The sequence below is a fragment of the Varroa destructor genome, unplaced genomic scaffold (genome assembly GCF_002443255.2).
Source record: "Varroa destructor unplaced genomic scaffold, Vdes_3.0 BEIS01000003.1, whole genome shotgun sequence".
NCBI lineage: Eukaryota > Metazoa > Arthropoda > Arachnida > Mesostigmata > Varroidae > Varroa > Varroa destructor.
This window is the reverse complement of record NW_019211456.1, coordinates 28,539,419-28,562,096: the sequence shown is the minus strand read 5'-3', so window position 1 is coordinate 28,562,096 and position 22,678 is coordinate 28,539,419. Positions and strand designations below refer to the sequence as shown.

At 35.7% G+C, this 22,678-nt stretch overlaps 1 protein-coding gene, 1 long non-coding RNA gene and 1 pseudogene across 8 annotated transcripts; 1 reads left to right on the top strand and 2 right to left on the bottom strand.

Annotated features, from left to right (window-relative positions):
• Positions 1-795: 795 nt before the first annotated feature.
• On the bottom strand, positions 796-3,247 carry LOC147756771 (uncharacterized). Of its 6 annotated transcripts, none has more exons than XR_015324078.1 (3): positions 3,073-3,247; positions 2,034-2,289; positions 796-1,092 (listed from the first exon to the last, which is right to left on the bottom strand). It is a non-coding gene; the product is annotated as an uncharacterized LOC147756771 (long non-coding RNA). The 6 variants fall into 6 exon arrangements; XR_015324076.1 differs by having other exon boundaries at positions 2,034-2,286; XR_015324079.1 differs by having other exon boundaries at positions 2,034-2,259.
• A 126-nt stretch (positions 3,248-3,373) lies between these two features.
• On the top strand, positions 3,374-13,954 carry LOC147756770 (uncharacterized; annotated as a pseudogene). The gene is made up of 3 exons (XR_015324082.1): positions 3,374-3,523; positions 13,001-13,185; positions 13,371-13,954. The product of XR_015324082.1 is annotated as an uncharacterized LOC147756770 (transcript).
• A 395-nt stretch (positions 13,955-14,349) lies between these two features.
• On the bottom strand, positions 14,350-17,133 carry mRpS18C (mitochondrial ribosomal protein S18C). The gene is made up of 4 exons (XM_022797230.2): positions 16,878-17,133; positions 15,585-15,640; positions 15,085-15,168; positions 14,350-14,848 (listed from the first exon to the last, which is right to left on the bottom strand). Exons 1-4 carry the CDS (start codon positions 16,939-16,941, stop codon positions 14,630-14,632), a joined length of 423 nt encoding a protein of 140 aa, XP_022652965.1. The 5' UTR covers positions 16,942-17,133; the 3' UTR covers positions 14,350-14,629.
• Positions 17,134-22,678: the final 5,545 nt, after the last annotated feature.

Sequence of the window (22,678 nt, the reverse complement as noted above, 5' to 3'; positions counted from 1 at the left end):
AAAGCAGAGAACTTTTATGTTAAGTTGAATAAAGAATCTTTTTCTGTTGGAAAATACCATATTGCTCGCATTATAAGATACCCAGGGAGTAATAACGATAGTAATAAACATTTACAGGGTTTTAAGATAGTGTTATGAGAAACTGGGCAACAGTTTATAAAAATTGCTCCCTTCATTAATCATGTCTATGAAAAGACTGAGAAAAATTACCTTCTACCTGAATTATCGCGCATTTAGGCGTGCAAATGATATTCACTGGCTTCAAATCGAGCACTCTTAAAATCTTTAGGCCCATTTACAACGAGGGAGTCTACTCGCAGCGAGTATATTGAATCGATGTCGCGATTTGTGGTACTCATTGTCAATAATAACCTTTCGATCCGCATTTAAGGTTGATTTGCGCTGTTAAAACTAGCAGCCTCTGTCTTGGACGTAGAATATATTAGGCTCAATAGCAAAATAGACTAACCAGCAGTAATACTTTTTGGCCTTAATTTTAATATTAATTCAATGTATATTTGTGTGTGGCCGCGTTGTAATGCATATCTAATATGGAGACATGGAACCGAACGGAAACGACAAATTCTTTTTTCTGACATACTTAATTTCGCAAAGCCGTCGCGATGCAAGAATAATGTGGTGCTTGCACACTCTAGAATAGACTACAAAATATATCCTCTAAGGAACACTGCATGTTTTCTTCTAGATTCAATGTCGGATATAAAAGAAAGCGGACACTAAATAGGTATTGATAGACAGATATTCACTAAACCTCAAAAGTTAAAAAGCATATCCTTCATAACATAACGCCTCATTTATTATCAATATTCACTACGACGAAGTGATTGATTTTCATCAGTTAGTTCACAAATTGCTACCGATTCGTCCCGTAAACTAGTTACCAATGCGGGGTTAAGACCGACACGTGCTTGCCCACAAACGGCATGAAGTACTCTACTACAGCGGCTATGATTCCTGTCACGAAGAACGTCTTGACGACAGTTTTCACAATACCCGTCCAGGGTCTGATTCGCACATGTCCATTACTCGACTGTCGTTGCAATGGAGTATCGGATGATGTCACAATGGGACCTGTGTACAATGTACATTGTTATTGTTGTTATATGTACGCACTCAAGTTCTATTTAATCTATACCGGGTGACTTGGGAAGAACTTCGAAACAAGCGCAAGCGATAGCACAACGCTGCTGGCGTTTTTACTGGTATTTTGACAGGAATAAACACAACGGATCTTTCCGTAAGCTGCCTACTCAGTTTTGTTCATAATACTACATTAAGTATTGTTAGACATGAATCGACTGTTATCTTAGCATTAATTAAGATTGAATGGAAAGGCATAAAGATGTCTTTTTTTTGTGGCATTGGACTCCCTATCTAGGAGGTTGTTAGTGCACAAATCGCCTAACACGTTGATCTGCTTGCTTTACCATTCACTTGGAAAAATGTTAAAGCTGTAATCATAAATGAATGTTTACCCATTCGAAATACGTATTGGTTGGATTGTACGCTTTACGTGAGGTAACCTTAATTTTACCCTGATAATGGTTAAAATATTTCGGTAAGATTCTAAGAATAAAATGCTTCAACGATACACAAATGAGACAAAAATGTCGACAGTTCTCTTGATCAAACTAGCTATTTTATGATAAAAATTAACTCATTGGCTAAACCAGTGATAGCTATCCGCCCACGATATACAAATACTGTATTAAAAAAAAATACTTTTATTTGCTACCGTTATACTACTACTCCCGTTGGTGTTCTCCTATGTTCAAGTACTTCTGTTGATACTCGAATCTTATCGCATATCTCGCACTTGCTTAATGGCGGCAGATTGGAGAGCGTCTAATCTACCACCTAAACTATGAAGACGTCACGCTATCGCTTTGCAGTAGAGTAGGGCACAAACTAAGGGTTAGGTATTATTAACATGTTTATAAAAATTCTCTGGTAGTCTAATTTTTAAACTATCACTTGCATATTAAAGATAACATTATAAGGTAGCATATTACCGAACAGTGTTTGTTGCACGCCAGAAAACTCGGATGTCTTCGAAAGTGGTTGTCCATTGCTTCCAACGCAAACTTGAGCTGAGAGAAAACACAACAGACCAATGCAGAGCACGTCATTGGGGCGCATCCTTTCCGTGACGTTCTACTTCCTACGAAAAGTAACTAGAAAACGGCCTTCATTCAAAGGTGATCCCTTTTTTTGGACCCGGCGTCACTCCAAGCGTGGCTACAGCGTTATTTATACCTGTTAGAGCTACTGCCAGATGATTTTTAATCATTGTTTTCGCCTGAATCGTGATCTTCCAATTGACAAGTATATACGGCCCATTAACACGTCTACGGCGATTTGAGTTATTCAGAACAAAAAAGTGTGTCATAAACAAGAAAAGGAAATAACTTGTCACTCGGAGACAGCGCTCCGACATCCACATAGCTGAAAATCTATAACCCAAAAGCCTACCTGATTAGGAATACTGATATTAGGTTAAATCGTCTGCCAAATGTATCGACGCATTCTAATACGGCACTGCAATGATTATTACCGCATTTTTACCCACCTTTACTAGCTGTCATATTGGATTTACAATCTAGAGAAGGTATTTGGTATTCGTCATATGCACAAAAACAGACTGCTTATCTAAATACGGCACAACGCTAGCTCCTGCCTTTTTGTGTAATGTGGTCGATTTTCATAACACGCATATGGAAGCATGCTGGCTTTAGGAATTTCTGAACATTCGCCTAACCGTCAGGTTGGCCATATAAGCACTGAACATTGTATGGAACCAAAAAAATGATAGTGTGAACCATCATTGCTACCATAATTGAAAAATGAAAAATTATTCCTCCTCAAAAAAGTCTTCCTTCATTTTTTAATGATCGTTGCTACTGGTTAGTCTTAAACGGTTATATTCTTCATATTTGGGGATAGTGCTACCCATTTGTGTATAATCGCATAGTGATTTTAGCTTGTTCACTTGAGAACTGACGAAGACATAAGTCTAGTTTTAGTGAATTATGAGAAACGTAATTTACGTACGTGCAAGACGTTCTGAGTGAATCCAGTTATCTTCGAAGCGCACGACGTAATGTCTCAACACTTAAATAAGGCTGTTCTGGCTTTTCAGATTTATGCAAAAACACTTTCCACATATGCCAATAGACGGCCTACGCGGGATTCCTTTCTGATATCATTGAGTACTACATTTACAGTCATGATCTCCTAGTCGCGTGACTAAATGAACCCGTCACGTTATCGGTTAGTGAACGTCTATCTTATTTTAGAAGCTCTCGCCGTCGCACCCACCGTAACTACCATCGAGGGCGAACCGCGAAGATGGACTAGGAGACAACGTCTGAGTCGAACAAATCTCATAACCAAATCAACCAGACCTTCAATGATACATGTCCCAGCAAACCGAAGAAGACAAGCAAAATATTGACCTACTTAAAATGTCAGCCACCAGCGAAGCGCTAGTCGGTAAATGCAGGTAGGTAAAAAAAATACGTACGATAGGCCCGATATATTCATTACGATGTTAGTTACACACTATGTATAAACGACCGAATTAAAATAGAAGAAGTAATAAAATGTTTGGAGTAACCAATAGTGGTTAACTATAAATAAAGAAAAAAAATAATAACTATAAAAAAACCTGTAACACTCTAAAGGAAATTACATAGAAACGTCAATGCAAATACGGTCGGGAACGGACGCACGCAACAATTCTTTTAGCTGAATCCGCATTGTGCAGTATAAAATCAGAAAAAGGCGACATTCGTTCAATCAAATGAACTATGGCCAAGACTGGCACAGCCGATCTGATGTAACGAATCGTTTATAACTTGAACTTATTAATGATGAATCTGTGCGTTATCGATCATGCTACCTTTGTATGATGTAATTCTCTTCGTGCACTAGCCTCCGTGTGCGTCTTCGTTAGGCAACCCAGAGCAACGGAAAACTCAACCCAGTTCATTCAGTAAGTGTGCCCAGCATATATACTAGAGCAAACCGTATTTCGAATGTCTAATTCCAGGTCTTTTGCAATGCCATCTAAAGCCATGGCATTAGCTAGCCGATAATAATAATTTGATCATGATTTACTGTGTATAGCTTAGGGCGAGATTCTTGTCTTGATATTTTTAAAGTCCCCATTATAGACATTTGCATCTGTACGATGCACCAATATGTATTTGCATAGAAAAAAACACGGAAGGACGACTTGACTCGAAGAATCTTTGCGCTATCTATATTTGGCGAACTATTTCCCAATATCGATGTTTCTCGGCAGAAATAACATTAACAACGTGCAGGAAGCTTAGCTTTTGAAATAAGAGTATAGACTAGGGCTCTACATTGCTGAAATAAGTGACAATTTTAAGTTGGACAGTAATATATACGTGCCCAAGTCATGGTATTATAGAACTAAGATAACTCTTACTTTGGCCAACTTGCACTAAGTTGTTAACTAAAATTGTTATTTTTCAGAACCAGACCGACATGAATATTTTGTACAGTATAGAGTTAAATAAAATTTTATCGATAGCAGCTACGTTTAATTTAATCGATAAGTTAGGAGAACTGGTGACGCATACCAAAATCAAGCAACGAAATTCCAAGATAGGTATGTATCTTTAGCTATCCCGGAATGACTAGGTATACTTGAGTTATTGCAGGTATGATGCCTGAAAGGCCAGTAATGTCTCTTTCAAAAGACAAATAATACTCTACTTGATGATCTTTGCAAATCATAGCAAAAAATAATGAGCGTCCGACTTAGTTTTATAACTTTAAGTTTCAAACTGTTCGAATTTTTAGGCTTCTCGTTCAGGTATTAGCGGCAGCGATTTGACTTACGGTTGTCGACGAGAATTCCCTTTCCAGTTTAAATTGACCTGTGCACAGTTCTTTCCCTTGCCTGTACACTTACTAGAATTAAAAAATTCTAGAAAAAAATATCTTAAGTGTTTAGAAAAAAAATTGCTTAATTTCAATTAAAAACAATTGTTGATTGATTCACGAAAAACTTGTTCTGTTAGATTCAAAAAAGCTTTTTACTTGTTTTTCGAAAACGTAAAAAATTACCCGAATTATTATTGATTAATACAGAACACGAAAATGCAGGCATTCGACGTAGGCGTTTTATTCCAACTTTATGGTTTACCGAAGCAAAAATTATCAAATTAAAAGAATTCTACATTACTATCTGACGTGCCACATAACATGATTGTACATATAGTAGCATTGGATAAATAAATAAAATATTACTAAGCAAAATAATTATTACCATAAAATCACCGCGCACGATTAGTTTAAAGTCAGAAAGGTACTCGTACAGTGAGTTGCAATTACAGTTGGATAACACTGCAGTTTCTCATGTCAAATTTTGCATCAGTTTACTTAATGGATCTTTGATCGTCTTATTTCGATGAAAATCTTTATTAAGATTAACGGCAAGTACGAGCGATATTAGGAGTTCAGCAGGCATATGATTCGGCATAACTGAGAAAAACGTCGTGACTTACAAGAGTAAAACTTTTGCTCCATGAAACTATTCTTGCTCGAATAGGTAAGCAACAAATCAAGCACATATTTACATTAAGTGGCAACAAATACATCTAAACACTCCTGACCCTAATGTACGATTGCGATTCACTTTAGTAGGCCTTTTTTGTCTGAGCATACAACCTTTTGAAAGCTGTAAGTGAACTGACCATTTTTCTTCAGGAACTTTTCCCTAACTTTAGGGGCGTAATCCATTACGAGTTTAGGACATGTGATCCTATGCTTTTTTGGATCGATTTTCTGTCACGCCTTGGCATCTTCAGTCTCGATTCTAAAAAAGAAGTGATTTGAGTGGCTCACACGCATCTTTTACGTACGTTGCCATAGTAACTCTGAACATGCAGCCGTATCTTGTTAAAATTTCTGCGGTGGCCAGCGGTTAGTTACCATGACATATGGTTATTACACTGATTCATAGCTTCGATAGTATATAGTAGACGATCTAGTAGGACCAAGCCATTGATGCTACATCAAAGAAGTATTCTTTCAAAGATTATTATCGATATTATGAATGAATCCTTACAATGAAATATTATATCACAGAAAAGGACTTGTTCACACAAAACAAATCGAAAGAACGCTAAAAAAAACCTGACTTCTAGGAAATTTTTCAAACGAAATATTAATGTAAATGTAACCGCAACGAGTCATTGTCTCTACCTTTCAATATATGCCTCTATCCTACACCTTCACATTTATACCACAATTTCAAAATATTATCCGATCTACGCCACTTACCCGTGATATCTCAATCTGTACACTGCAACAAGACATTTGCCGGTTTACACTATGATGCCCTAATAAACTGCCCCATTTACGCCATAACTCCAGGATATCCTTCAGTTAATATCAGGGCATTTCAATATCCGCTAATTTACTGCGTAATTTCAAGATATCTTCCATTGTTTGCCATAACTTCAAGATCCTCTAATTTACTGCAAAAAATTCGCTTCAAGATGTCTTTTGATTTAGAGTAGAATGCTACAATACCATTCAATAAAATCCATAACTCCGTAGTACAATACCTTCCAGTTTGCACAGCAACTTCGACACAATTAATAGCGCAGACGGCTAGACTTAGCTACACATCAAAAAAAGATCACAAAATCAGTAAGCTTTCTGAAATAAGGTTCTCATTACGTACAGTCTCACTGTGCGCAAAAATAAGCCCAAAATGCCCAGTTGTCGAGCAAGGCGAAACTCTTTGAAAGGTACGTAAACTATTATTATTTTCTTCACTATTTTTTTAGTTTTAGTATGCCGTTTTTATCATTATTATTCATTCCTTACTAAAAGGTTGAGTATCTAGCGCTATAGATTTTTACAGTAGCTGAAATTTTTTAAGCTAAGTTTATATAGCTCTTCTGTATTTTATTTTCTATTACAACTTGTTCTTAGGTTGGTATACAAGTAAGAGCTTGTTTTTTATTGTTGCTTTTGTACTTTACCTTTCCGCCGTACATCTATCCATACGCCATGCATTTTTCACGCTTGAACTGTTCGATTTTTTATCAAGCTTAAAAGAGTGTTGAAGTAGCTCGAAATAGTTATCCCACGAGGTTTGGGCACATATCTGAAGAGAGTATTCAAAGCTTGATGTTAATTAATTAGTCTTCAATTAACACAATTTTGAAGACAATGCATTGTCGCTCATTGTCATTATGTTTTAATAATGGGAGCAGAATTAGTCATTATTGCTGGTATTATCCATTGATCTTATAATTTTCTTGGATATATTGGATTATTCTTTTAATATAAAATTTTTAAGGATTTATTCTTCACTGATATTTACAGGGTAAATATAGCAGGTTTTCCTCAACTTTTAGGGTCCGGAAGGAAAGCTTCGTCAGTATTAAAATTATTTTGACTTTCATAGAACGTAAAATATTCCTTCTAGTTTGAATTCTTTGAATTATATCATCTTTGATTTTGTTTTTTTTTTCTACTTATTTTTTGGAAGACTATAAAAGTTATAAGTTTTAAATGTTTATAACTCAAGATCTATAACTGAATGAATGTTTAATGTTCCTCCTGTAATGCACACCTTCAATTAGTTCATTACAAATTCAACTAAAATTCAATAATGGCGCCTTCTAGGTTAATATAAGCAGAAAAAAGAGTGGGTACATCAGGGAGAAACGCCTAAGCCCAGGGTAACAGCAGATCTCCGTCCTAACAGGAATCTGAGTTGCGTAAGTCTAGAAGGACCTTATACACTAAAAAAAAACTCGAGTAAAATAAGCAGGTTTTTAGATTTATGCATGGCCCGATGAAATCTCGTGACTAAGATAATTTAGCAGAAAAAAACCTTATACACAGGCCAAAAATCACTCAGTGTCGAACTACACATGAAAAGTTTCTGATTAGATGGGATCAGTAAATTTGTTGATAGATGAAAGAAAGATTAGTAGATTATTTTGTTGCTATAGTCAGAGTAGAACCACACTTTCAGTATCTCAAATATGTTTATGGTCTGTGACGGCTCCGAACGGTCATGCCATGCTTTTTAATACTCAATAGTGGTCTTGTATTATGAAGAAAGACCTACAAAATCTTTAGATGCTACTAGTTTATATCGCGTACTATATAGCTCCTTGAATACCTAAAAAAAGTGTCATGCGATGCCTTTGTTTGATCCCATATATACGAAATCTTCAGAAGACCCTATAAATAAGATCTTTAAACTATAAATCAGACCTGATCGACGATGCACAGGATTTATCATTGAAAAGATAAACTGAAATAATATGTTTAGTTTTTTAACAAGATATTTTAACAATGTTTTCGAGAAGAATACTTGAAGTGTACCTTATTTTAAAAGATAAACTATATTTGTTTTAAATAATTCGTCGAGTCATGTCAAAAGTGATTCTGATGAACAGGGTCTTGCGACTGAATAAAAAAGGAAGAGGCTTCGATAGCGTTAGCTTCTGAGAATTAGCTGGTAGGTTATTTGCTGTAAAGTAGCCAAATAAGGTTTTCCAGGTAAGTGTAACATTAAACTAATATATCCATACGCAACCATTTAAGGTAAACGATTTTTTATGCCATTACCTCCAAATGTTACATGTATTTTTAAACGTACACAATTTCATGCACAAAAGTAGCATCAGAACTTCTGGAATCAACAAGGTTTATATGTACGTAGCTCAGATATCTGGGCATGAGCGACCCATACATAGGAATTTCTAATTATAGCGATAAATCAATTCAACACAAGGTTCGGTGCTCAGAAAACGTATTTGTTCTACACCAGTGTTCTAATATTAATTTATTTTCACCCTTAGTTCAATGGAGGGACTACCTAAATACGCCTTTACAACGATTTTATAATTCTATTTGAAATTACTTATGAAATACAGTTTATTATGTTTCGATTGTTCAGCCGGACTTTTAAGGGTAAATTAAGCTAAATGATTAGCTATAGCAGACCTAAAACACTTAAAATCAGGAAGATTTATTTGAGTTGGTCGTTAAATTTCAGGTTTTCATCTCGTTCACAAAAGGTTATTGCTTGAATTGAATGTTACATTTGCTTAGTACTACCTCGACTATGTTATCAAAGCAAACCTGATAATGTTTATATGCAAATATTGCCGAGAAATATTGGTTTCACTGTAGTAGAAGCATGGCCAAAATCAATGAGAAAATTTACTTTGCATTTTATCTAAAAATGCATGATGAAATATTTTTGAATTGTTTGTATCCAAAGAGTAAAACTCTGGGCAGCCAGTTATCCTTTAATTGCTAGCTACCGATCTGCTTGTTACGGTAGCCATAGTCGTCCTAAGGGCTACCACTGGTATTGACGTGCGGCGGATGGATAATCCTCTGTATTATAGGGCTGAGACATATGTCTTGAATATCATAATCCTTTAATTGTAATGCTAATGACGGCAACGATTGCCTGGTAAAGCAATGCAGCCCACGATTAGCACTTGGCTTAAAAATGTAAATTGAAAGTAGAATATCATAACGAGCTTCGATGTCGGTTGAAAATTTGAAGGCCCGAAAAATTACAGTGCATATATCTGACTCGATTGGAAGTAATTTAGATCATATTTTTGCAGTTGTTAATAAGTGGCCATATAATGGAGCAACTAACTTGAGTAAACATACTTACGCTGCACATAGTTATGTTTGTGTCTTTTATATTGCTTTTTTATTGTGGGATTACTATGCGCCATTGAAACACGCGACACACTATCTAATTATTGAGAAATGGGGGTACACTGAAATAAATAATTTCATCATAAGAAAGCAAAGTGGAACTAGACTGAAAGAGTATAACACTTCAGGGAACAAAGAAGAGCATTTTCCTAATGAGCTATACATTAGTTTAATGTATTAATTTGATATTCTTATCAACTTATTAATATATTTTCCATAGAACTCCCATATTCAATTAGTGACGTTCATTAATGCCTACAATAATGCAGTAAGAATAGTTTATATAATATAATAAAACTAAAAAGCGATTATGACACAGGCCGGAACGATTTGATGTGTGATGCATCGTCATTGTTTACCCATATTATGCTATTCAATTAACTACAATGCAGAACCGTGCAATATTAGCTGTTTTTTAATGTAGAATATATACAATAATATATAATGGTATAAAATAAACAGCGTGGTTTCTTCCACCGCTTTTTCTTATGTAGTTCAAATCTACTCCTTTAGGCTTACTGGACTAACCATTTAGGACGTTCAAGGATCAAAAACAACGAATGAACAGAAGTTCAAATTAACCTTCATTCAATGAAACACGAGCATCGATCAGTTTCTGAGCCGTTCTAAAAATATGCATATCATACTACCTAATGACATTTCTGTTTTAGCATTATATTGAATGTGGATGCCAATAAACGTACTTCCTGGCAATACAAAAAAGCTTAAAAAATTAATAGACCGACTCTCAGAGGTTGTACAAGACGCCACGTGTGCCCATAAATTTTGTCTGAACGTGTGATTATACTGTGCACCTGCAAAGCACTGGATTTCATCGTAAAATTTCAGTACATTCATTCTTGTGTAATTGCTGATATGAGACGCTCGCTGCTTCTTATCATTCAAGCTGGAAAAAAATAACATACATGGCCATTAACTAATATAATGGGAAATGTCGTCCTCAAGAACCTGAGAAGCACGTACTAGGTTTAGGCGAATCAAAATGCTATCCTGTTTGAGGAACTGCAGTCTGAAAAACCTGAAATTTGCATCCAAGCAGCTTGACTAATAATATAATATCGACACCTTCAAGAAGTCGATGGATTCTATGGAAAATGGCAATGCTTCTATTAATAACGACCGACTCAGATCAGCACATAGTCCTCAGGTTTTTATGCATAGAGCTTTAAACGTCTGCTCTAGAGCAAGCTATTATGTGCTTAGCAATCATTTCGCATTATGTCGTTGGAAGATGGCTTCAAACCACTGCCATTGTTTTTTTCAGGTCAAAAACTTACTTTCAATTACGGCTTCGATAATATTTCAAAAGAGAGAACAATATTGACCCTTTATTAAGAACAGGAGATACATTAAAAAAGCCCGCAGAGACACAAGACAAAAGCCCCAACCCGATTAATACCTTTAAAAGAGTATCTACAAAAAATACGATTTATTTCGGTATATTTTATGCTTTAAGTAGCCCTGATTTTTCTACATAGTTCGTCTGTTGAGATTACATATGTTTTTCATTTTACAAGCTATCAAAATTGTTCTTTGCTGAAAAATGGGACACACACCTTAAAGCTTAATCTTAAAATAACATTTTATAATTCGGTGAAGCGATCGCAACAGTATTTCGAAAAAAGCGTTTTCTGTAAGCTTACACTATTTGAAACAATATTTTATTGCACGGGCTATGTAAGAATTTTTTTTAAACATATATCGGTTTATACATGCGAACCGTACGTGGAAAAAAGACAATAACATGCTGGAAGGTAGCGAAAGAAATCTAATCGTCAGGAAAATGACATAACGTCAAACACAGCTCCAGCAAAAACAACAACTACTACTACAGCACATAAAACACTTATAACGTATATATATATATATAATATAAACATTACGTGCGTGATGACGCATACGAGATCTGAAGATGAGAGCATTTTTAGGCTAATAATAAAATGTTCGTGTTACTTTAAACACCAACAGACGGTGCAGCCATCACAGCCTTGTGTTTGCGTCCCTCCGACGCAACGGCTCTGCCTATATAAGTGCACCCAAAGCTCAAGCTACGCTGTAAACTGTAGATAAAGATAAATGTATCAGAGCGTTTCAGATAACTCTCAATGCGATATAAAGGCCAACAATACAGCGCAGTACTCGTTGGCACCCAAATGGACTGAGGGTCTTAGTGCACCGCCTTCAGCAGCCGATCTAGCACGCGGTTATAACTTTATATAATAGAGAAGAAAAACCCTTCAAGCAATAATGTCATTCAAACTATTACAGTGATTAGAGGATTAATGTGCTATGAGGTGGTCTTAGTTGCAATGTAATTGCTGCCGGTACCTACAAACGCGACCTTCTACAACTATTTATCCCCCCTCTATCACTTATATATTTATACCGAACTACGGTAAATAATCTAACTTCCATTACGATTTCGCTAACATTTTTTTCATGGATACTTACAGAACTTATAAAAACTCTTGTACACATAAACACTAACAAGCGTTTCACCTGCCTCGTCTTCTACATGGAGGCTACTAAGAATGCTTTTCTGGTTTTTTGCCTAACAATATTAACGTGTTTGCTACTACCGCGTCGTTCCCTGATTAGAGGTCGTACGCTTGTTACTACGACGATGTCCGTCAGACTTACCTTGGTGATGTCTACTTCATCAAGGGGATGAAGTTACAGAGAAGCATAATCAAAAACAATGTAATTAAATCTGCATTGAAGGTTTCATAACAAAGCTCAAACAAACAGCGACAACAATAAATAGTATTAATTTACAAATATTGTGCGCGATTGTAGAATGAATCTATGATAATCCATGAAACATCGATGACGTACTTGTAGGACTCTGAGGGCTTGTGTAACTCCGAGGACTTGCCCAGCAAAAATTTTCAAACTGTTGACCCTTGTCAAGAGAGAGACTACAACCTCAACTGTGCATGAATATGGAAACTTACTACCTTACTATTGGTGCCATCTTGCCTCTCTTGCAGTTCCAGGTCGATACTTCGGAGTGATAAGACAAGAAAAGTTACCTCGATTCTTTTGAAAGGTCATCGTGTAGCCTAGTAGGAATTTGGGTAATGAAGAGTCGATTCAGCTCCGAAACAAGCCTAGCTATACTACATATTAAAACAGACAAAGAATTAGTGAATTCTTTTCTTTATATTTCTCCGTTTTCTACCGCTTCATCATATGCGGCGTATTCTAGGGCTACAAAATTTCTCCGCCCCGCCGATTGCCGCGTGCCCACCTTGACCCTACCAAAGCACGGGACATTTCCATTGCCATCCCGAGGTGTAAGATTCAAAATACCTACGATGAAAATACTCGAACTCAGCTGCAAAAAAGGTCCTCAGTTACCTTTTTCGCACCAGGATGTCCCTCAAGAACAAGGTAGGTAAATGTTGCCATTATTCATAGTTACATTTTATATCCACTCCAGATTGAAGATCAACAACTTATTGTACGTCCTTTTATACGAACACAATAGAACCAACGCAGCTAGGACTCTATATTCAGCGATCAAAATAAAAGAGCATTGACCTAATGACCGCTTATGTCTATTCTTACCCTGGCAGGTCACTCAAATAGTTAAGATTTTGGAACAGACCGCATCTATTCACCGAAAGTTACCCCTGCGCAGTCCTGACTACGACTGTTACTGTCAGATTGTTGATCGTTTCAACGCTACCTGCATTAAGTTAGTGCTCAGTCTTATTTACTGAGCTATATGCGCACTCTCATCAACCTGTGTGACTCCAAAAGAGCCAGAACAGTGGATATCCTTGCTATCCTCGAATCCACTTGTATGCACCCTAAAATCATTGCCATCATTTAAGAGGCTAAGAACGGTTCACCAGTTAAAATACAAGCTAGCCTTCCCCGTTAGCGCTCGATTCAAATCAGATAACGTCAGCTTTTGACAAGCATTGGCAAGAACATGTAAAGGTCTAGGCGACATTATAAAATCTTGTGGAAATAAAATACCGGGGAATGGATGGAAACAATAACCTTTCATTTAAGCAACAAAAATATTCAATTTAAACAATATAGATGAACTGATGCTTTTATATATGAAGGTGTTCTCACATTTTTGTGTATCACACGATATTGTGCGACAAAGTTTGTCAATAAAGCACTACATATATTAATGTTGTATCAAGTAACTGTTTACTAATTTTTATGGAAAGAGAATAACTACGTCATTGACATTCGACAAACTGGTGATATGAATTATAAACTAATGTAGAATATTAATTTTCCTAATAATAAAGTATCATTTACTACGTATTTGCACATGAGTATAAATTTTACCAGAGCTATTTGAATAGGAAAATTATGACCCTGAATAACCTTCAGTCAAAGCAAGTCATTTCAAGCGGAATTATCTGATGAGATATACCTAGCTTCACGTTTGGTTTCGTATCAGCTACAGTAAAACATTTCACAAAAAATAACCCAATCGAGAATATTGGTCGCGACTTTTACTTCAGATTTTTAATAATATCTACATTATATCGATGTAAATAATAGGTTCTGTAGAAATCGACAAAAGAATTGTACAACTATATATTTTTTTCATTTATTTCAACTCCACATATTTTTTTTATCTACGCTCAGCTGCATTAACAGGAAAGCCCATTATATTTTAATAGTTACAGTAAAAATGCATGTACCGCTTTATTACAATTCTTCTACAATTGAAAATTGACGGCCCTATATACAGAATTCCTTTTTCTCTCAGATTTGATATATATTCATCCATTTTTTGTATTATATGTGGTAGCCCGTACAACCGCAACTTGCCAGATTCGAAATTTTATCAAGAACGACTCGCTTAGTACGGATTCATCCTCTGCGGCCGCATTGGGTCGAATAGTTTGGGATCCTTGACGAACCGAAGATCTTTAAAGTAGTCCGGCATTAGGAGAAGAGATTTAGCCATTATATGTGCCTTTTGCAAACGTTTCTGCTGTTGCAAACACAGACCAGTGATGTGCCTATCATACAATTTGCCAGTGTGTGGCGACACAAACTGTGAGATAAGCTGTACATTCTACAAGTGAAATAAAAAAAAAAAACGTACTAATTATTTAGTTATACTGCCAGTACCCATTTATCTCAATATTCTGTGTAATTTAAGCTTGTTTTAATTTCATAATCTTTTTCCACAGCTACAGTGAGCACTTTATCAATATGTCAATGCATTTAATATAAGCTTGATTTTTTTAGAATATTCTAAAAAATATATAGATTGAATATATTGAAGCGTCTATTACTCCATTAACGTACTTTATAGTCAATAACAATTTTGTGAGCACATAATAGGCACTCCCTGCGTTCCTTATCGTACGGGTTCGACATCCCCCATATGGGCTGAAAACAAGCAATGTTGTAAGTTGCTAGCAGAGACATATGTACAAAATGCAAGTAATTTTCTTAAATTTGATTTAGTAACTTGTAATTGGCCCAAAAAAATATTTACGCAGAATGAAACTAGGCAAGCATGTCTCATTTAAATGTCTTCAATACCCACGATTGATCTAAACTAATTGTTGTCTTTAATATATATACCTGATTTCATTTCGTGTCTTTTTTTTGTAGTATGTTCTGCGGCCATCCCACCGTCATCCCGACATTATTCTCACTAAATGTCAACTGAACGTAATAATGAATTTCTATAATAGTAAGTATTATGGCCTTAGGTAGTAATAGCAAAAAAAATCATAGAAAAACCCTAGATATATGATGCAAATGTCATACATTCAGTTTTCATCGGATACAACACTGACCTGGTCTTCATGATCATGGGCTTCATCCATTTCTGACTGTGCAGCAACTGCAGGAGCTGAAAGGACAATTAGTCATTAAGTTACGCATATTTAAGTTTATTGACATCAATTTGATCTGTGGAAATCTACGACCATTTAATAGTTAAGCTATTGTTTATAATGAATATCTAATAAAGTTGAAACAGGCACTTATAATACATAAATTGTGCATCTGATTATTAAAATTTTCATTTTAAACTGTGGGTAGTATAAGATTAGATATAAAGTTGTATATGGGGTATTTTAGGTAACATCGAAAGCTTTACTTTGCATAAAATAGAAACGATCTTTATTAATTAAAACGAAGCTAAAACGATTATCAAAATAAACTTTAGGAAAGTTTGTATAAATCTTAGTATTCACAATACGTGGGCACTGCGTGCGGCAAAAGTTTCCATGTCCGTATTGTTGGCATGTCATTTTTTAAAAACTATTAATATGATCAACCTCTAAACTGCTGAGGTCATGCACATTTTTATAACAATCTTTGTAAGTGCTAATATTTTTTTAAATAAGCAGAATTATTTAATCTGCCCTAATATATTTAAATAAATCCTTCTTTAAACGCGAATCTTTACCTATCACATGTTTCTTGCGACTGACAGTGTTAAAAGCAATTCCGGATGCTTACGTTTATTAGATTACTTCATTGAGTTAGCGGCAAAAGGCACCTAAAAATCGCTCCAGTATATACATACGCACGAGAATTAACCAAATACAAAAAACAAACCACATTTTGATACCACACCTACTCAACGATCAAAAATATACAGTCAAGGCACATGCATACTTATGGACTTTAGTCCGGACTAAAATATAATCATAATCACAATATGTAGAAGACCTGTACGCGCAATCCACAGTTCTTCGTCAGTGCACGACGTGAATTTCAGATTCTACACTTGATTATAACAACTGATGATTTTTCACCCAGACTTTTTTTTTAATTCTGATTAGCAGTCGAAGTCCTTTTTTCAACAGTAAAGTTACTACTTTACTTTGTAGTGACGACAGAATGGATTACAACGTGTAGCAAGTTAAAATATTAATTTTATGATCAGTTCTTCAATCAGAAGGATAAATTTACCTCGCTGCCGAAAACCTAAATGGATAACTTCATACGTCTAGGTCGTTCACTCCTGCACGCAAAGTAATTGGGATACAAGTGTGTTAGACGTTTAAGTAGATTAGACTGTAATGGCGTAGAACGAACTGAGATAGATGAATCTTCTTGACCAACCGGAAATGTCTTACCAAATTGGGTGGAGATTGCGCGCATACGGGAAATGAGCGCTCGTGGTGCCTGTTTAACCCACATCGTCCTTAATCAATGACCCTTTCTTATCAGAGACTACTGGAATTCACCGTGAATGCTCAAACAAACTGTATAGCGCACTCCGTTATCCAACAATCAGGGCCCGTATAATTTGAGCGTCCTGCGTAATTTAAGCGAACGGTACCTCATAGAACAGTGACTACCGCATGTGCTTTCCAAACTCCGAGTGCCCGTCTCCGCGAACCACTGTTTATAAACATTTGCTCTCGGTTTAATGGAAACGGCGTCTGTTACGCATCGGACTAACGCGGGCAGATTTCAATTTGAGTCTTAAAGCTTTAAATATGTGATCATGTTCGCAACATCAGTGCACGTATGACTGTGTGTAACAGCAGAAACGTACGATTTATTTCAATATTTTGTATCACGCGATTTTGCTTATATCATGTAAAATTACCTTTGCTGTATGCTCCTTTGTCACGTTATAGTTTGTGTATACTAAAATACTGACTTAAACAATTATACTTTTGCGGGAAAAGATAACATCAATTCGATCAACATTTGTCGCTTTTATGCTGTCACTGTCAGTATAGTACGCTAGACGCTGAAATAATCCCTATAGAGTAACAGACAAAATACAAAATAGTACTCGAGATGCTTAATGGAATAGGATAACAGAATAAGTACAACAATTGCTCCTCTACGCCGAGTTTTGCAGCTGGTGCAACATCAAGGGCTACTTAATTCCGGAACAAAGCGTCGAAAACCTTGCCGTACACGTGAAGGCCTGCTTACCTATCAACGGCTTACTACCAGTAGCATTAACGATACAGTGATAAATATATACGGCTTATTACTGTCCCTAGCCCCTCGCTTATATTTTTTAATTATACAAATAGTTCAAATGACACAAGTGATCAAACGCAAGTGGATACGATAGGCAAAAAGAAACAATTTAGAACACGTATGGCAGTCACTATACGGGAGAAGAGCAAAGAAATGCAGTTGCAGAAGCAATGTTGTCATCGTATATGCTTTCGTGAGTAATAATAACAATAATGTTCTAGAACACAAGCAAGTTTAGCTTTTATAAGAAAGTACACTGTTTTTGAGGTGTCATATGCAATGAAAAGCAATTATAAAGAATGAAAATCTGAATATACTCAATGTTAAAGTTTCCTAAGTTCACCCACTACTTGTAATATACGTGTAATTAATAACGTTTTAATAAACTTAAGACTTCTAGTTTTATTTAAGAAATTAAAGTGTTTTATCATAAATAGAAATTCCATACAGTACTAACTTCAATTTCCGCCCAGTACGTCCAGATGATTTAGTAGACAATGAATGACCGCAGTAAGTACGACCATTTTAAAGCGTCTGGGGCCCACGACATACAGGCTTCATACTTGTCAGGCCACCCCAGACAGACATAGCTCTACTGAGCCCAAAGGCATTTAAACATCTTTTAACATTTAAACATTAAGCATTTTTTTAAGAAAAATAAACTACCAACCTACACTTCAGAAAAAATAATTCGGTATATGTCATGAATTGAAGCCAAATTGTTGCCAAGTATTGTCACTATAGTTATTAAATGAGTGAATAGTCTATGAATAAATTTTGTCAATTTTTAATAATGGTACATTTAGTCAAAAATACTTGCAAATGCTTGCAATACAAAAATAATCTTAAAGCGCATAAATGATACTAAAATGAATATCTTCTGGATAAGTAATCAATAAAAAAACTATCGTGCCGCCAGTTCGGTGGAAAAATCGACATTCTCTTAGGCTGTATAACTTTACTCAAACTTGTAACAAAAGACGTAGCTCTATGCTACTTGATTGCTTCTCTTTAAGCGTAATTATTAACTGTAACGTACTGAACTGGAAACATATAGAATGGTATTGGAATGTTATATTAAAATAAGGTTAGTTTTTATAGGCGCTGACACATATTTAAGGTTACGGTTTTTAGTGACCTGAGATTCATTTTAAATTCGATATACATTCTATTCAGCGATATAGAATTTTTCAATAAGAAAAGTCTATTATAATATCAATGTATCTGCTCGATTGTTTTTCATTGGTGATGTAATATAACGAGGATACGCTTAATACTCACATTAATAAATGTTAACCGATTCTACGCAAGCAAAGAAGAGATCCCTTGAAGATCTCTAAATTGACTGAGCATTGAAATGTCTTTTTCAATAATAGACGTTTCAGAAAAAATTATTTTTAATCGACTAAATGTTTTAATAAGTGGATTAAAGCTATCGGCCTGCTGGCTTTAGTTTGCCATTTTTTTTATTCTAACAAATACAGTGACCGAAGAGTTAACAAGTCATATTTATTTTTTACTTATATTTTCATTTAGCGCTTTCAGGTATTTCCTCTATGTGAGCAAATCACCTTTTTCGACGAAGAACTTAGCCTCATTACGAGTTTAGCCGAGATGAGCCTTGCTGGACTTATCTGGAGCTTTTTCAGCAAAACTATAAGACGACATGGAAGCCATACGAGCAGCTACTAACCTTAATAGTAATTCCCTATGATTCTTTATTTTTCATTTAACCCTAATCCCGTATTTTATAATAATTTTTGCTAATGTGCCAATCTAAATCAATATGGGAGCATGTTGCAACGCACTCACTAGCCACCCGGACCGTGACACTTCGCTTCGAAAAGTCCCCATACTTGATTATTCACTTGTTTAGCCTGTTGAAAGCATTCAAACATGTAATTCACACCGCTGAAACACATGGTTGAAATAACAGACATACATTAGTGAACACATTGGCTATTCACGGCATATTATTTCGCGCGTGAAACAAGCTCCGAGAGCGTGTGAAACAGTCTGATATGAAGGACTGATTCTGAACTGTCCTTATTTTAAGATATGAGGTAATCTTAGAGATATAATAAAACAGAATTATTCCTGGTCAAACTCTGGTATGGGTTGGCTTCGCCTTGAATGAAGTTAATGTATCCAAAGCTTCATGCACTTATTTACTCCCCATTATAAGGTGAGTAGCTGCTGATAACAGCATCTACGTACAGCGTATTAATAGAAGAACTTACGTAAAACGCAATTCATCTTCCTTTTAAATACGTTTTTTTATACTATTTTTAATATAATAATAATAATATATATAACACGGGTTGAAATGTTTTTTTTTTAATATACGGCGTATCAATGGCAGCGCGACGCTGTGCATAATCTTCCAGCGAAGACTATGAGACGGAAAATTTGTTGCTGTACTAGGTTAGCTTTTGTGGTGAAATTTGGAACATCTGAAGATTAGGTTAAAGCCTGTTGTCAGGCCTATTCTTGTTGTAACATGATTGCACTGCACCGTGCGACTATAACCTGTCGGAAATAGCCATTCAGTATATCACTCTATTATTGAAATTGCAAGAAGACAGAACCCTCATTGAAAAGACGATTTTTAGCTTTGTCTAGCTGATATTAGCGAACCAAGAAAACAATTTGCTCCTCCTATATATATCCTCATGGCCTGAATGATGTAATAACATATTTTATAGATTTTGTCTTGATCAACAGAAAGATAACTGAAATGACCATAGATTTCTGTGTTGGCTTCAAAGGTATTATTGGTGCGGTCAACTGTTTTATCTCAAACATATACTTCGATCTAAATCGCACATCTCTTCTAGCGGCGCTTTGGGTTAAAAAGATATCGTTTTATGACAGCATGGCTAGTTGAGACATGAGAATTGTTAGTCCAGTATTTTTGACCATCTGGTAGAGAATCAATAAATATATTTTTTCAAGTTCAGTGTAAACCCACCATTCAACGAAGCAGGTAATTGATTTTATCGCTAATATTGTTTTATATAACGGTCTGACGTTATCATTATAATTAATTCTAAAAGGAAATACATAATATATTAGTTGTAACTGCATTGAGCTTCCTGTATTTTTTGCAAACCTTTAAAGATTTAAACTTTCAAATTAACGCAAATTTTCCAAAGAAGAAGCAGATCTGTCCCCCTGTCATAATTAAAGCACGATTTAACACAGAAGTCAAGGTGCACACACCTGAGTGCAAAAATGACCAGAAGGATTTTTGTATATTTGGGAAGCCAAGCAATAATTGCGACATCTAATGTTAACTTGTTCCCAGACAGCAAAAGATATGCCTTTGGTCACGATGCACTAAGGTGCCAGCACGTCATTGAAATCGTTGAGTCCTTTTCGAGAACATAGATGCCCGCTATTCTCTTATTGGATTTTGTATAGCTTGTAATATTAATTTTATAATAGATCTTAAACTTTTGTCTGCGCGCGGACCTATGCTACAGTACGGGCTAAAGGTTTAATCAGAATAGACTGGTAAGTAGGTGAAGTTAATATGTAGGCGAAATTTCTGACGCTTGAGTGATCAGATTTAATATACTTTATTATTTATCTACCACAGCACGCAAATATATCTACTATCGGATACATGTAATTACGATTGATTAGCTAAAAAAAACTATATAAGGCAGCTAAATATCTCCATAAAATCAATGCCGTTGATGGTCAAGCAGGAACTCGCCGGGGTAACAAAGGCTGAAGGAACGCCTCATATATAGCAGCTCTTAGGTGAGCATCAGGAATCAATACAAACATACACGTCAAACGATACAAAAGTATCCCTTTGGTGTTGGCAAAGGATGAAAATAGAAATTATAGGCGTGACTCGGTTGATCACGTTGTTATTGTTGTACTAACAACCATGAGGAATCGGCTAAGTTTGTACAATTCCTAAAATTTGGTTAAAGCTTCTTTTTAAAAACACTGTCTGCTGCAGTTAAGTCAAATCACTGCAGGATCCGGCCTGCAATAATCCTGCGCACTTTTTGCAAACACGATTTGTTGCGGTGCTAACCTGAAGACTTAGACCGCAACTCTATAATGATGCAAAAGCAATTAATATTTGTATTACTTCTCATTAGCGTATTCGATGCGTAATTATAAAATGTGAGAAAATCGCTTCAGAAGCTACTATTAACATAGTAGCTTAATTAGCAGTCAACAACGTAAACACTGTACTTGGTATGGATGAATTGACGTGAGCAAAATTTATGCGAAGGGATTGCTATATTCGTTCCGTCATTTTTTACAAATTACCGAAGCATGCTTTTCTAGCAACAGTGTAAAGACAATACTTTGGTACGGGGCACGTATGTTTATGCATGTAGTTGTTTTATGAGAGACAACATCACGCACGTGTTCTACTTGATGAACTTATTATTATTTTTTTACAATGAACGTTAGTAAAGTCCACATTATCCAATTTTTATTGATTAGTGTGCCTTAGAGACGTATAGCAAAATCCCAAGACAAATAATCTTAGATTGGTGGATCCTAATGAAGGGCGAGAGAGTCTTCTGTTTCGTAGCGTGACCGAGGTAACATGCAGAGTGGCAGAAAGCTCCACTATATCAAATGACACAGGAAAAATTCCGTATAGATATTATTGGATACGCCAGTAAAACAAACACTTCAAAGAATTTTTATAGTTAATGCCCTATGCTTATTATAGTCGTTACGCGTGTATTGTGCTTGTATCTGCCCCAGTGTTAATTGATATTAGTTCAAGGGAGATACTACGCTATATTCTCATGTATGTCATTTTACAAATAAGATCGTAACAAGCATCATACCATATATTTTGAATATAAATCTAACCTTATGTTAGATTAAGTTGCTTTTTAACTCTTTTGTGAACGGAGCTCTCTTCAACTGCTATCTTTGCTTCATTTCA